This window comes from Phocoena sinus, chromosome 4, assembly GCF_008692025.1.
Source record: "Phocoena sinus isolate mPhoSin1 chromosome 4, mPhoSin1.pri, whole genome shotgun sequence".
In the NCBI taxonomy this organism is placed as follows: Eukaryota; Metazoa; Chordata; class Mammalia; order Artiodactyla; family Phocoenidae; genus Phocoena; species Phocoena sinus.
Genome location: NC_045766.1, coordinates 73158609 through 73174050, shown reverse-complemented (window position 1 = coordinate 73174050; position 15442 = coordinate 73158609). Strand labels below are relative to the sequence as shown.

The window sequence follows — 15442 nt, the reverse complement described above, 5'->3', positions numbered from 1 at the left end:
CATTTTACCTTAATTGGTTGTGTTTCCTATTTCAAAATTAAATCATTACCCAGGCTGGAATTTTGACTTTAGGAAACCCTTCGTTCCTTCCTTCTTTTCATCTCTTCTTTGAGAACCACTCTCACGGCTGGAGTTTCTCAAACTCATGCCTCTCTTGTCTTCACCTTAAAGCTTTGTCTAACACTGCCCGGCAGCACTGCCCAGCCCTGGCCCCAGTTTGGCTATCATGCTAAGTCCAGCCTGGGTCTCTTTCCTGAAGGTGGGAGAAAACGTTTGAGTCCCTCAAGACTTATTTATATTTTGCTCCTCCCCTCGCTTGTGTTCACCCTCTTGGCCAGTTCCTGTGGTGTGCTTTGCCTCATTTTGCTGCCTGTGTCTTTCCTCTCCAGCTCTGCCAAGCCAAGGGCTTCATCTGTGAGTTCTGTCAGAATGCGGATGACATCATCTTTCCCTTTGAGCTCCATAAGTGCCGGACCTGTGAAGGTGAGGGCTGGTGCCCGGTGTGGGGTGGGCAAACAAGACAGAACACAAGGTTCATTTATTTCCCGTCAGCCACCCCTATCAGTAAGAGTTTGGTTTGGTTCAGCAGCTCCCTGTGTTTCCCCACAGGTGCACCAAGCCGTGGTGTGAGAAGGGTTACGGCGGCGACTTGCTTCCAGTTCGAGATAATACAAATTGTTCTTTTCTCTCTCCCCTTCCCAACTTGAATAGAGTGTAAAGCGTGTTACCATAAAGCTTGTTTCAAGTCTGGAAGCTGTCCCCGCTGTGAGCGGCTGCAGGCCCGGCGGGAGTTGCTGGCCAAGCAGAGCCTGGAGTCCTACATGTCAGACTCTGAGGAAGAACCCACCGAGGCCTTGGCCCTGGAGGCCGCCATCCTGGAGACCACCTGAAGAAAGCACGTAAAGCGCTCTTCCTAGGGGCTAGGGTCACACATAGTGCAGAACTGAGCCACCTTTTTAAGGACTTTCCCCACTTGGTTTTTTTTTTTAATTATTATCATCATTATTAATTTTTACAACCTGTCTAATGTCCATGTACAGTCAACCTTATTTAGGTTGGTGGGGTCCAGTCTGTTGTGACAATTTATAGGTACCAAGTATTTCCATCAGAACTGACACATGGGTCCCTAAGTGAAGCTTCTAGTGCCTCTGTCAGGAAAATGGACAGGGAGACCCAGTTCTTCTGACATCCATGGCCTTCTCCACTTGGACCAGATCTGGTTTCAGCTGCATCTCAAGTATCATTTCCAGTTTTATTTTGTTGTAATTCTGGAGCTTCTGAGCCAGGCCTTTCTCAGCGAACTCACTTCTCCTTTGCTGCTGAAACAGGAGGATGGAGTTTTCTCTCTCCCAGTCCTGGAATAGGGTCAGACTGCCCTGAGGAGAAGCAGCAGAGAATGGGACTACATCATGGGCATTCTTATTTAGGTGTTTTTGAGGCCATAAAAACAGCGTTATTGCTACCTTAGAATTTTCAGAGACCTCAAGGAGGCAGTGATGACTTCCTTGTTTGAAATATTCTAGGCATAGATGATGTCACAGGCTGACTTTCTTTATCTACCCTGGGGGACTTGACATGAAGAACAGAACTGATACTTAGACCAGGCCCATTTCTAGCATAAGTGACGCTACAACTCTGTTGTTTAAGGAGCATTTATTCAGTCAGAGGGGCTGTTGGCCTCCTCTTAGGTGATCAGGTCCCTTTTAGTCAACATAGCTCTGGTGCAGGTTTGATCTTTCAAGCTCAGGCAAGTCCCTGACACCATCCTAAACTGAGGACAGAAACCCCATGCACCATTTTATCAGTGGGTCTCTTGCCACTGTGTCCTCTGTTAGGTGGTCAGTGTGGTTCTGAGTAGAAGCCTGGCCCAACTCCGTGCTCTCCCTCCGCTCCTGAAGCACAGCTGGGACCCTCCCTGGTGGCTGATCTCTTGCGTTAGTTTCTTTTGTCAAAGTTGAGGAAAAAGCTTCTTGCTATTAGTGGTGTCAGACAACTTGGCAGTTTGTGGATGTGAGCGCGAATGTTCCCGTGTTCTTGGGATAACAAGAGCCTTTATGCCAATTATGCACTTAACTCTTTAGCCTGGTGATATTCATATGTTCACTCATCCTTTTCTTATTACTAACTTTAACACGCACACGCACACACACACACACACACCCTTTTTTAATGTGTGTTTTGATGGGAAAAGTTTTTGCTGGGACCGAGTATATGTTTGTCATATTTAAGTTGCTGTACTTCCTGACCTGTGTGTAAAACACTGGTCAGGATCACTGCTCTGAGGGCTGGCAGCTCTGTGAACAAAAGCCCAGAGCATTTTTGTTTTGGGACTGACTTCTTCCTGGATGCCTGTCTTTCCATAGTTGGTTGCTTGTAAGAAAAACTTGCTGTGGGTGCTGCCCCAGGAAGCTGAACAGAAAGTTGCACATGGTTGGTGGAAGCTGATGAGTGCCTGAGTTGGAGGCAACCAGGAGTCTCACAGGAAGTCGAAGGGGCAGTAAAGTAACAGCCAGAGCTGAGGCTCCACCAGGACAAGAGGGAGCGGGGAGGAATTGACCTCTGATGTTGGTCCCTCTGCTTCAGACTTGGGATCTGAAGGCTACTTCAGGCTGTTCTCCCTTCAGTTCGCGGGTGGGGCGGAGGGGCTGTGAAAGCCAAGGCCTCCAGCCCAGCCCAGTTTTACAGGGCGGACTAGAAGCTCCCTTGTCCTTCAAGGAGCTTTGGGAATGACCCTATGAGACTCAAGTCTCACTGAGGATTAGGCCTCGGATTCAGACTAAGGGCTTTGTGAAGATGGTGAGCTCTACTTCCACTTTTGGTTTAAATTACAAGTCTAGCTCCTTACTCCAAGTCACTACACTGGAGGAGAGATATACCCTTATTATTGTCATGCGTGTTTCATATAGCATAGGATCAAAGGATGGAAGATGCTGACACTGTTTCTAAAGCTGAGCTCAACAATCTCACCCTCCTGGTTTTTCACTTATTTTTCTCCACCTCTCTCACCTCATCCCTTTAGGTTGCATATCTGTTTTAGTGACCCTGACACTGTGCTGTCATCACTGTCCAAATACCCATTTATTTATTTATTTGAGAGTAGGTGGGGAGAGGAAAGAGGATGGGATTTTTCGAAAGCACTTTGCAACTTATCAGTATCTGAAAATCCCTGCTGTTGTGGGGAGAAGCTTTGAATGCACTGAAGAGAGTTCCTTCTGAATGAAATGGGAAGGAAGAAGTGTTTTCTTTCTAGAAATAAAGGGAAAAAGAAGTTTGCTTACAAGGTAGAGACAAGATTTAAGACATAGCAGAAGAGTGGAAGGCAAATATTTTCCACTTAAATGAGGCTGTTATTGACTTTCTCTACCAACGCTTTAGAGCTTCTGTTGAATTAACATAAAAGGAGCAAGAGTCTAAATGGAGATGTTCTGGGGTGTGTACAACTCGTGTTCCGAACTAGGTTTCTACCTGTTATAATTCATACACAGCCTGACAGTTCATTGTCGTCATTAATAAACTAAGGAAATGAAATTCTGCCTTTTATTTGCCTGCCTTGACTATCAGGAACTGGTATGGAGTGTCCACTATAAAGCAGGCGTGTCTGAAAATTCAGGAAGTTTCTGTGTATCAATGCAAAGAAAACTGGACCTTACAAGTCAGGACAAATAGATTGGAATGCTTTGTCACTGACTTGCTGTGTGACCTTGAGCAGATCACTTCACCTCTCTAGATTTCTATGTCTTCGTGTATGAAGCACTTTGTGGCACTTTCCAGTGCACGGGGTGTGCCCCCTACCTGTCCCCTTGGTGTAGCTGTCGCTTAAAGCGACGTAAATCTTCCTCTCCACAACATATGAATTGTCTTAGATGCTTCAGTTCCCACTTCTGTGAACAACCAGCTCTGAGTTTCTCTTTTATGCTCCTGGCCCGCTGGAGCTCCAGCTCTACCCTGCAACTTTCTGAACACTTCCCCCTTCGATGTCCCTTGCTTAGCTCCAACCAGTATGTCTAAAACCAACATAAGTATCATATTTCCCCAAACCTAACCATTAGTCACCCCGGTTTGAAAATTTAGTTTCTTCCTCTCTGAGTCAGGTGGCACTTTTGGCTGGGAAAGCATTATCTCCTTCCCCACCCCCTGTCGTCAAGTTATGTTGATTTTTCTCTTTAAAGTAAATGTACCTCATTCCTTTTCTACCACTAGCACGCAATTTCAGCTTCTTATCTTAAATCTCAACCGTCGCCAGCCACTCCCGTCTCTTCCTATTTAATCATCCGTCTAATACTTGGGTACCTACTGTATGCTGGTTTCTGTGCTAGGCTCTGGGGCTATCGCATGGAGCAAAACAGAGACAGTCCCTGCCCCTTAAGGCACTCAGGGTCTTGTGGGGGAGACAGACATTGCCTAAAGTTACCAAAATGAATATGTAATTACAAGCTGTAATAGCTATGAAGAAAAAGAGTCAATGCAGTTAAAAAAATAAATAACAAGGATACCTAATTTAGATTGGAGAGAAGTAAGGCCCCTGAGAAGGTGATACTTCCACCAAGACCCCCAAAATGAGGCTCAGAGTAGGGAGAAAAGGGCTCCAGACTGGGACTAGCATATACTGATGGTCCTAAGACAGAAGGAGTTTGGGCAAGGAACTGCAAGAAGGACTTACTAAGAGTTTCAGATTGTATTGTAAGAACATGGGGCACCAAAGATTTTAGATTTTATTCTGAGAACATTGGAAAGCCATTGAGGAGTTTTAATCAGAGGAGTGAGTGATCTGGTTAAAATGTCAGCATCCGCTTTGCAGAAAATAGAGTAAAACAAGAGTAGAAGTGGTAGATATCCTAAGGAGATGGCTGCGGTAGTTCAGGAGAGAAATTATGTTCGTTTGGATGAGGGTGTGGCATAGCACTGTCACTGTCACCTCATTAGCCCAAAACCTCTAAAAACAAGATAAATTCCAAATGTTTTGTTCTGACTCTGACATTTTTAAGCAGGGAGCAAAAGGCTGGGGGTGGGGGAGTGGGGCAAGATATTAGAAAGATGCTGGGATACATTACAGAATCCAAGGAAAGTTAACAACTAAGTTTCAGGAAGGGCAGAGACCAGGGCAGCTCTAGAACCTCAGCTGCAGGATTTGCCATCCTCTTGAGTCTGCTGCCAGCGAGGCAGGCCAGACAGTAGACTTATGGCTGTGTTGGGGACTCCCTACTGAGGATTGGGGGTACACCACAAAGAAAGGGGAACTGTGAGCTGGGCACTCATCCTTTCTGGCATTGACTTTGTTATTCATCATTTTCTGTGGCCCCAAATGTTTGTAGGTTTACTATACCCTCTAATGGTGTAAAGAGTAGGCATAATTTTTATAGCATCCTGGTTAAAGTGAGGCCCAACCCTACTTCCTTTTTCGTTTGAACGTTTGGCCTAGAGGATGGGAGAAGGGGATCAATATGCCCACCACCATATCCTGCTGGCTCTTCTACCTGGTCAACTATAGTCCTCTCCCATTTCTGATCTCCAGGGTATCAAACTGTTTGCTTTTAAAGCTTTAGTGAAGCAGCTGCCAGATGGTCCAAGCATTCCAATTGTGAGCTTGACGTTCTTGGGATCAGAGATGAATGTGATAAAAAGGAAAAAGAATCTACCTAGCACTAGTATTCTAAGAGCGTGGAGAACACGAGGATGTGCTTTGCATATACCCTTCCCTCCCTCAATTCTGTGGACTGCTTCTGGGGGAGGAACGGAAAGCAGAGAGCTGTGCTCTGGTTTTGGATGTACACTTAATACCAGACCAGCGAGGTGAGAGTTCCTGTGTTAAAAGAAACCTTGCATGGTCAGAAGGTTCTTAGGATGTAGGTGGGAGTTTTAGTGACCAGCCCTCCAAGAGGCTACAGCAGACCAGTAAGACTCAAGCCTGAAACATAGCACAGCACAGATATCCTGTAACCATTAGGCAACAAGCCCTAGGAAACTCCTGTCCTTTTCTCTCACGGCTCCTGCAATTTCTCACCTGTTTTCCTTTTAAACAGTGATGCCTATAGTTCCCAAATGGTTTTATTTTCCCACTGGCCCACTGCAGGAACAGCCAGACTCCTGGCTTCGCCTTCAAGCTCCTGTTTCCACAGCAAGCACAAAACAGCACTAGCAGTGGTAAGGGGCAAACAGGGAAGTAAAAGGCACCTTTCTCTGCTCTGCCCCTCACTTCCCAGCCTTTTTCTACTTAGAAACTGAAGAAAGAAATTCAACCTAGATGCCAACAATGGGTCTGTCTACACAAAGGTCTAAAAGAAGAGTTGTATATGTCTCTCTTAACCACTGGAAGCCTTCAACCACAGAGCTAACCAAAAGAAACTTCCTGACAAGGTGAAAAGCAAGAATGAGGCCTGCAGAGGTAAAGGGAAAAACAGAGCTTCCCCTTTCTCTCTCTTTCTCTCCCTCCCTCTCTCTTTCTTTCTTCCTTATTTAATATTTAAATGTAGTTTTCTGATACATTCACATGCTTAAAATCCACAGAAAGATATACAGTGAAAAGTCCCTCCCATTTCTGTAGCCATGTGTCCTGTTTCTGCCTCACCCTCTTCGGTAGCCACTCGTGACTTTTCTTTTTATCCTTACAGAGTTTCTTTATGCAAATACAAGCAAATTTTATATATATATATATATATATATATATATATATATATATATATATATCTCCTATTCTTCACACTTCTTTAAAAACTAGCATACTGTATACACATTTCTGTCTCTTGCTTTTTTTCTCCCTAACAGGATATCTTAGAGAATTTTCTATATCACTACATGAAGAGTTTCTATATTCTTTTTTATAGCTGTACATTTTCCATTATATGGATAGATTATAATGGATTCAACCATTTACCTATTGAGGAACATTTAAGTTGTTTCCAATCTTTTACTAATACAAACAACGCTACAGTGAAAAACCTGGTCATATGTCATTTCACATGGGTGCAAGCATATCCGTAGGATAAATTATCCAAAGTGGAATGGCTGGCACAAAAGATTCGTGCATTTGTAATTTTGATAAATGTTGCCAGATTGCCCTCCATAGTGGGAATAAGGAGATTGGAGCAGTGGGAAGGACAGAAAGCATTACTGTGGAGTCATACTCCCCTGCCTAAAACTCACCAGTATTTCTCTCCCCATAAGATAAAGTTTGGTTTCTTCTCCTGGGATGTAAAGGACCTTCAATACATAACCACACTTTAGCTTCATGGCCTGATCTCCTGCCACTCCCTGAACTACTAGCGGTTTCCTAAATACACCTTGATCTTTCCTCTTTTAAAGAACGAACTCAGCTATATCACAGCGTTCCCTGCCTGCATTCTACTGTACCCACCCACTGTGAGCCCTTGGCACTCTCTCTAAACCTCCTGTTAGAGCACTTCTCACACAATCTTGTTATTTAGTATTTTCCCAAATAGAACAAACAAACAAGTAAATGAATGGAGTGAATGAATGAATGTAAGGAATTGCCTGTTCTATGTGGAGGCAAGTGGACAGATGAAATGACCCTTCGAGGGTCTTTCCTGACAAGGATTGCCTTTGCTACAGCAGTGGTCCTTCCTGTCTCTTTAATCACCCTAAGCTCATTAGTGTTCCCTCTGCAAAATCCCAATGATATCCCCAAAGACCCCACACGAGCCCTTCCAAATTAAGCCAGAAGAACCCATGCTGAGGTCTTAGGCAGAAAGGAGGCCCTGACAGGGTCAACCCATATTGGGGTCCTGTAATCAGATGAATTTAGTCAGTTTTCCTCTTTGCCACATGGATCTCTGTAATGACTGTTCTTCACCTTTTTACTACCGGCAGGAGCAGGTCTGATTTCTTCCAACCAAAAGAGCCTGAACTCACACAAATCTGAGATGAATATGAAGCCAACTGACCCTGGGGCTCTCCAGTCTCACTGCACAATTTGTCTTTAGGGTGTCCCTGCTGTTTTTCCCCAGATCAGGGATCCACAGGGGACTCTACTACAGACCATTCTGTGGGAACCCATGCCTTCAGAGTCTGTGTGGGTTCAACTATTCATAATAGTTGGGTTCAACAAATAGACGTGACCCTTCCTGGAGAGTGAGAAAACCACTTGGGAAACATTCTGTTCTTGATAGTTCTTCCCTCTCTGCCTGTCAGTGGGAAAAAGAATGATCAGCAGTACATTTGGGACAGGATTGTTCTGACCTTGCCTCTGATTACCTCCCGTCTTAGCTTTCTTATCTCTTTTCTTACCAGCAAATATCTACAGTGATTACTTTCCCAAGTCTTGAAGTGATGAAAATGTCCTCATCTCCCTTCTCCTCCCTCAGCTTTGTCTGCGACTGTTTCTGTTTTGTTTTGTCCAGCAGCCATTATTAGAGTAGATAGCATTCCAAATGTACTTCACTCACTTTATTATTAAACTGTCAGCTTTTCCTTGCCAGGGACTAAACCAGGAGATACAAAGATATTTCTATGTCCTAAAAATACCCTAGGTATTTAAAAATTGTTATGTCTACAAGGTAAGCAGAGAGAAGAATGATAAAGCTGTGTGAAAGACTGCTGAAGTTGATAGAATATCCAAATGTTTTCGAATCAGAGATTAAAAAAAAATAGCTTACAGTACAGAATCTTTACTTGTTCTGAGGTTCTTTGTTTATTACAAACTAGGTGTGGTTCACAGGAAGCCAAAGCTTGATTTCCAGCAAGTTCTCAAACTTCTCTTCTCAACATTTAACTTAGACTTGAGATCTTCATAGGCCAAGAGTGAGAAGACTGTTCAGCAGGGGAAAAAAAAAAAGGGGGCTACTGAGTTACATTGCCAGCCCAGCATTCATTCTTTCATTTATTTACTCATTCGTCTATCCATCCATCCATCCCAAATAAACATCTATCGAATATATGCTATGTTTCTGTATTCCAGACACCAGGCCAGATCTGGAATACAAAGAATCGTAGAACATTGTTTCAAAAGATGTTTACAGAAGCATAATTTATGAGAGTACAAAGTTAATGGAAAATATCCGAAAGTAGATGCGATCATTAAAATGATGGTTATAAAGACCAGGATGGTAACATGCAAAAAACCTTATAACACAATGTTATATGAAACAAAAGAGAAAAAGTTTATGTCAAATATTTGTGAGTCCATACTAATAAATAAAGAATTGAATAAATAGATAAATTGGGAAGAAGAGACAAATCTTCCTGACAGAATTCCAAACAATATATGTAAATCCTATGCCCCTCCAGGAGGTGGAGCTTAATCCCCTCTCCCCATGAGGGTGGACTGGAATTAGTGATTTGCTTTTTAAAAAAGGGCATGGAGGGGCTTCCCTGGTGGCGCAGTGGTTGAGAGTCCGCCTGCCGATGCAGGGGACACGGGTTCGTGCCCCAGTCTGGGAAGATCCCACATGCCGCGGAGCGGCTGGGCCCGTGAGCCATGGCCGCTGGGCCTGCGCGTCCGGAGCCTGTGCTCCGCAACGGGAGAGGCCACAACAGTGAGAGGCCCGCCTACCGCAAAAAAAAAAAAAAAAAAAAAAAAAAAAAAGGGCATGGAAATGGAGAAATAGCAGTTGTACAGTGGACAAAGCTGGCCAACATTACCTTAACCAAGTGATCAAGGTTAACATCACCAGGGGTGCCGTTTGGATATTATGCACCCCTGTGATGAGATGGGCACATCGCCACGTGGTATTCTTTCCAAAAATCCATTGCCCCAGTCTAATCATGAGAAAAACATAACACAAACCCAATTTGAGGGACGTTCTACGAAATACCTGAACAGTACTCCTCAAAACTATCAAGGTCATGAAAAACGAGACTGAGTAACTATCACAGACCAAAAGAGCCTAAGGAGACATGACAACTAAATGCAATGTGCTATCCTAGATTGGATCCTGGAACAGAAAAAAGGACATTACTGGCAAAACCGGTAAAATCTGAATAAGTCTAGAGCTTAGTTAAAAGCAATGTACTATGTTGGTTTCTTAGTCTTGAAAGGTATAAGATGGTGACATTAGCAAAAACAAATTGGATGAGGGGTATATAAGAACTCACTGTCTTTGCAACTTTCCTATAAATCTAAAATTGTTCCAAAATAAGAAGTTTATATACCCCCTTAGTATATATACTTAGTATATATACCCCCTTATTGCAATTATAGAAAAACATTCATGGAAAGAAAAATACACATGGGAAGAGAAGGAAATACATAAAAGTAAGTGTAGCTCTGCAGAAATTATGGAACTATGGAGTGATTTCTTTCCTTTTATCTGCCTATTGAAATATCTGTAAAGTGGTCATTATTTTTTATAATTTAAAGAGTTCACTTTGGTTTGGTTTGGTTTTAGGGGAAAAATTCTTTCCCTTGAAATGCAGAGGGAATGTACAAAAGTATATAGACACTGGAGGGGGGGGTCAAGATAGCTATTGCTTTAAAATACCCCCAAATATTATTCTGCACAAGATGTGCTGACCCACGTTGGCCCAGAAAACATGGAGAGCTCCTTCCTTCTTTCTTTTTCTTTTTTTCCTTCCAGTTTTGTCCTTCCTTCTTTATCTCCCTGCCTCATGTGCAGTTCCTCTGAGAACTGGTGCCTCTGTCCAGCCCTTCTGTCCTGAGAGCACACAGGGAGAGGACACCTTGGAGTTTCCATAAGAGCCAGGGACAGAGACAAGGCTAGTGGGAATCAGGAAAACCCTCTTGAGGTTTTAGAATGGAAGGTCCAGATAATGACCATCTGGACAGTTCTCCAGAGGCCTCTAGGATTCCAGCTATTCCAGAGACTACAAACAGCACTATTTGACTCTGGCATGGAGCTCCCATCAGCACCCGTGAGCAGAAGCCATTCCTTCATTTGCACTTACTTGCCCATACCATACCCCTTTTGGACCCAAGTAGAAGTAAAGTCTTTAAAGGCAAAGAGTTTACCAGCCAGACAGAAATACTTATCCAGCTTGCCTTCTTTCCATAATACGCCAGTCAAAGATCCCAGAGAACAGATAGAGCAAGCCTTCTTTTTAGTTCTTAATTAACATCACCCACCCACCCCAAAAAAATGACCAGAAATAAGTTCATTTTTTTAAACCTCTGACCAAGGAGTGGGCACATGGATCAAGCTGGATTGCCAAAACTCTTTCCCTAGTCTTGGAACCTTGAGCAAATAAGACAATGACCGAAAAAGTAAGTGGGCTGGCGCTTTCTCATTCTAGCATGGTGAAGAGACTGTCGTTCCTCTCTCCTGGATTCCGGGGCCGCCAGTTTCCTATCCTGTTCTGAGTCCAGTTTTTTAGCTTAACCTTCAAATCTTTTTAGTACATTCCTTTTTCTTAAGTTAGCAGGAGCCAGATTCTGTTGCTGGCAAGCAAAGAACCTTGGTATAGGCAGTGAAAGGGCCACAGTGACAAATTATGCAATTAAATGTTGGCTTTACTTGTCTGACTTAAACTGATCCAAATCATGGATGTGTGATTCTTTTCTTCTCCCATGTAAATGACTCAGTGCTTGGATGCAGTTCCTGCCCTTTAGGAATTTACAGTTTCGTTATAACATAGGACGTACACAAACGAAATCATTACATACGGATTTTTTACTGTGTGCTGAACACTATTCTAAAGTTTTTACATGTATGACTCATTTAATCCTCCCAACGACACTATGAAGTAGATACCATTATCATTTCCATTCTATAAAGAAGTAATTGAGGCACAGAGAGTTTAAATAACTTGCCCAAAGTGACAAAGCTAGTAAACAATGGAGCCTGGATCCAAATACAGCCAGTCTGGTTCCAAAATTCCCACTCTTAACAACTGTGTTATACGGGAATGAATGTTAAAGACAGAGTTCTGGAAGGTCAGAGAAGGGGGAGATCAATGTGGCCAGACTGATCAGGGGAGGCCTCAAGGGCCTCTTGGTTCTGGAGCTGGGTGGGAGGCAGCGTGGTATTTAATCTGAGAGGAGGGAGAAGGGTCTTTTGGGACAGAGAGGAGGGTCAATGCAGCAGGAGCAAAAACAAAGCTGAAACTGAAAACGTTGTTTAGACAACTATGAGACATACAGAGAAGGGGGTCTTTTGGAAAGCGTTCAAAGAACAACTGGATAGTTAGCGGGGAGGTCAGACCATAAAGGGCCTTGAATGACAGGTCAACCACTATGACTTTACCCTACAATGAGGGCCCCTACAGCTTTTACAGGGAATAACATTTGGGAACATTATTTTGTTATAGAAAATTGAAAGCATACACAAAGATATTGAGAGTAGAATACTGAACCCCCGTGTATCCTTTATGCAGCTTCAGCAATTACCAGCTCACAGTCAATTGTGTTTCATCTATATCCCCACCCTCTACCCCATCAAGATTATTTTGAAGCAAATCTCAGACATATTAATTCATCTGTACATACTTCAGTATATGTAGAAAATCCCAGGGAATCTATTTTTTAAAACCCTCCTAAAACTAATGAGTTTAGCAATGTAGTAGGATATAAGATAAACATACAAAAGTCAATTGCATTTCTGTATACTAGCAATGAACACGTGGACACCAAAATTAAAAATACCATACCACTTACTAAAAAAAGAAAGAAAAAGAAACACTTAGGTGTAAATCAAACTATGTACAGGATTTGTATGCAGAAAGCACAAATTTTGGATGAAAGATATCAAAGATCTAAATGAATGGAGAAGTATATTATGTTCAAGGACTGGAAGAGTCAACATAGTAAAGATGTCAGTTATCTCCAAATTTATATACAGACTTAATGCAAATCCTATCAAAATTTCAGCAAGATTTTTTTGTTTTATGGACAAGGTTATTCTAAAATTTATATGAAAGGACAAGAATAACAAACTATTTTGAAAAAGAAGAAAGTAAGAAGAATCAGCCTACCCAATTTCAAGACATTGTATGGTTACAGTAATGAAGAACTGTGTGGTAGGGGCTTCGCTGGTGATGCAGTGGTTAAGAATCCGCCTGCCAATGCAGGAGACACGGGTTCGAGCCCTGGTATGGGAAGATCACACATGCTGCAGAGCAGCTAAGCCCGTGTGCCACAACTACTGAGCCTGCGCTCTAGAGCCCGCGAGCCACAACTACTGAACCCGTGAGCCTAGAGCCTGTTCTCTGCAACAAGAGAAGCCACCGCAATGAGAAGCCCACACACCGCAACGAAGAGTAGCCCCCGCTCGCCACCACTAGAGAAAGCCCGTGCGCAGCAACGAAGACCCAATGCAGCCAAAAATAAAAATAAATAAATTTATTTAAAAAAAAAAAAAAGAACTGTGTGGTATTGGTGGAGGTATAGACACAGATCAATGAAACAGAATAGAGAGCCCAGCAATAGACCAACGCACATTATGCCCACCTGATTTTTGACAAAGAAGCAAAAGCAGTTTGATGGAAGAAAGATAGCCCTTTCAACAAATGTTCCTGGAACAATTGGAAATCCACAGACAAAAAAAAAAAAAAATGAACCTTGACTTAGTATCACAGCTATACAAAAATTAACTCAAAATGGATCACAGACTTAAATGTAAAATTATAGAACTTTTCGGGAAAAAAAAGAGAAAATCTCAGGATCTATGGCTAAGCAAAGAATTCTTAGACTTGACACCAAAAGCATGATTTATATAAGGACACATCAAAATAAAAACTTTTTCTCTGCAAAAGACCCTGTTAGGAGGACAAAAACGCAAGCTACAAACTGGGAGAAAATATTGCAAACCACACATGCAGTAAAGAGCTAGTACCTAAAATACATAAGGAACTCTCAAAACTCAACAGTAAATGTATGTCAATTATATCTCAATTTTTAATAATTAAAAACTCAACAGTAATAATCCAACTAGAATATGAGCAAAAGATATGAAGAGACATTTCACTGAAAAAGATACACAGATCGCAAATAAGCACATGAAAACATGGTCAATGTCACTAGCCATTAGGGAAATGCAAATTTAAACCACAAGATATAACTACATAGCTATCAGAATCACAGAAATTAAAAATAGTAACAATATTAAATGTTGGCAACGATGCAGAGAGCCTGTATCACTTGTTTATTGCAGGTGGGAGTATAAAATTGTATAGCCACCCTGGAAAACAGTTTGTCAGTTTCTTATAAGACTAAGCATACAACTATCCTACAACCCACCAATTTCACTGTTGCACATTTATCTCCAAGAAATGAAAATACATATTCACACAAAAATCCATGTGTGATGTTAATAGCAGCTTTATTAGTCAAAAACTGGAAACAACCCAGGTATCATTCTACAGCTGAATAATTAAAAAACTACAGTACATCCGTACCTTAAAACATTACTCAGAATTAAAAGGAACAAACTATTGATACATGCAACAACCTGGATGAGTCCCCAGAGAGTTATGCTGAGTGAAAAAAAGTCAATCCCCAAACATTCTGCATGATTCCATTTATATAACGTCCTTGAAATGACAAAAGTATAGAAACGGAGAACAGAGTAGTGGTTTCCAGACGTTAAGGAGAGGGTTGGGGCAGGGGGGAAGTGAATGTGGCTATAAAAGGGCAACAGGAGGGATCCTTGGCAATATTCTGTATCTTTACTCTTTCAATGTTAGCATCCTGTTTGTGATGTTGTATTATAGTTTTGCAAGCTATTACCATTGGGGGAAATGGGGTAAAAGGTATGTGGACTGTGTCTGTATTATTTCTTATAATTGCATGTGTGTCTACAATTATTTCAAATTAAAAGTTTAATTTTAAAAATTGATGTTATAAATTGCCATGAGAAAGAATCAGCAGATGTAATAGGAAAATTCTCCAGGAGCTACAGAATTTAGAGCAATATGAAAGGGAATTTAAAATAAATATATTAATTTACATGGAAATGGAAAGGGCTAAAAATAGACAAGGAAATGCTAAGAAGAATAATCTTGCTCTAACAGACATCAAAATGTGTTCTAAAGCTATCATAATTAAGATAGTGTGGCACTTGTGTAGGAAAAGACAAATTAGAACAACGAAACAAAATGGGAAGTCCATAAATAGATCTATACATATAAGGAAGCTTGATATGCCACAGAGGTGGTATCACAAGTCAATGGGGCAGTGATAGATTATTTGGTAAATGATTATTTAATACTGGTTATCCATATGAAAAAAAATTATTTTAGATCCACACCTCAAGTCAACACACAGAAAAATTCTAGGTAAAGACCTAAATGTGAAAAATAAAATTTTATTACTGTTGTGGCTTAAACTGTGTCCCCCCAAAAGATCTATTCAAGTCCTAATCCTTGGTACCTGTGAATGTGACCTTTATGAAAATAGGGTCTTTGCAGATGAAATCAAGGTAAGATGAGGTTGCAATCCCTGACAGCAGTCACTCTGGTTTCTCTGATTCTGCTCTTCCCAAAGGCCTGGAAACCCCAGGAGATGGGAGAATTGTTTTTCTGCTGTGTTACCTCTGCT

At 41.8% G+C, this 15442-nt stretch overlaps 1 protein-coding gene across 5 annotated transcripts in view; it reads left to right on the top strand.

Annotated features, from left to right (window-relative positions):
- The window catches only part of RUBCN (rubicon autophagy regulator), a 66509-nt gene extending 60501 nt beyond the window's left edge, over positions 1 to 6008 (top strand). For all 5 annotated transcript variants that reach the window (XM_032630588.1, XM_032630586.1, XM_032630591.1 and 2 more), the window contains 2 exons: positions 390 to 483; positions 712 to 6008. In XM_032630588.1, the coding sequence (XP_032486479.1) occupies positions 390 to 483; positions 712 to 890 (273 nt within the window). In that variant the 3' untranslated portion in view covers positions 891 to 6008. The remainder of the gene's footprint in view (positions 1 to 389; positions 484 to 711) is intronic.
- The last annotated feature ends 9434 nt before the right edge of the window (positions 6009 to 15442 follow it).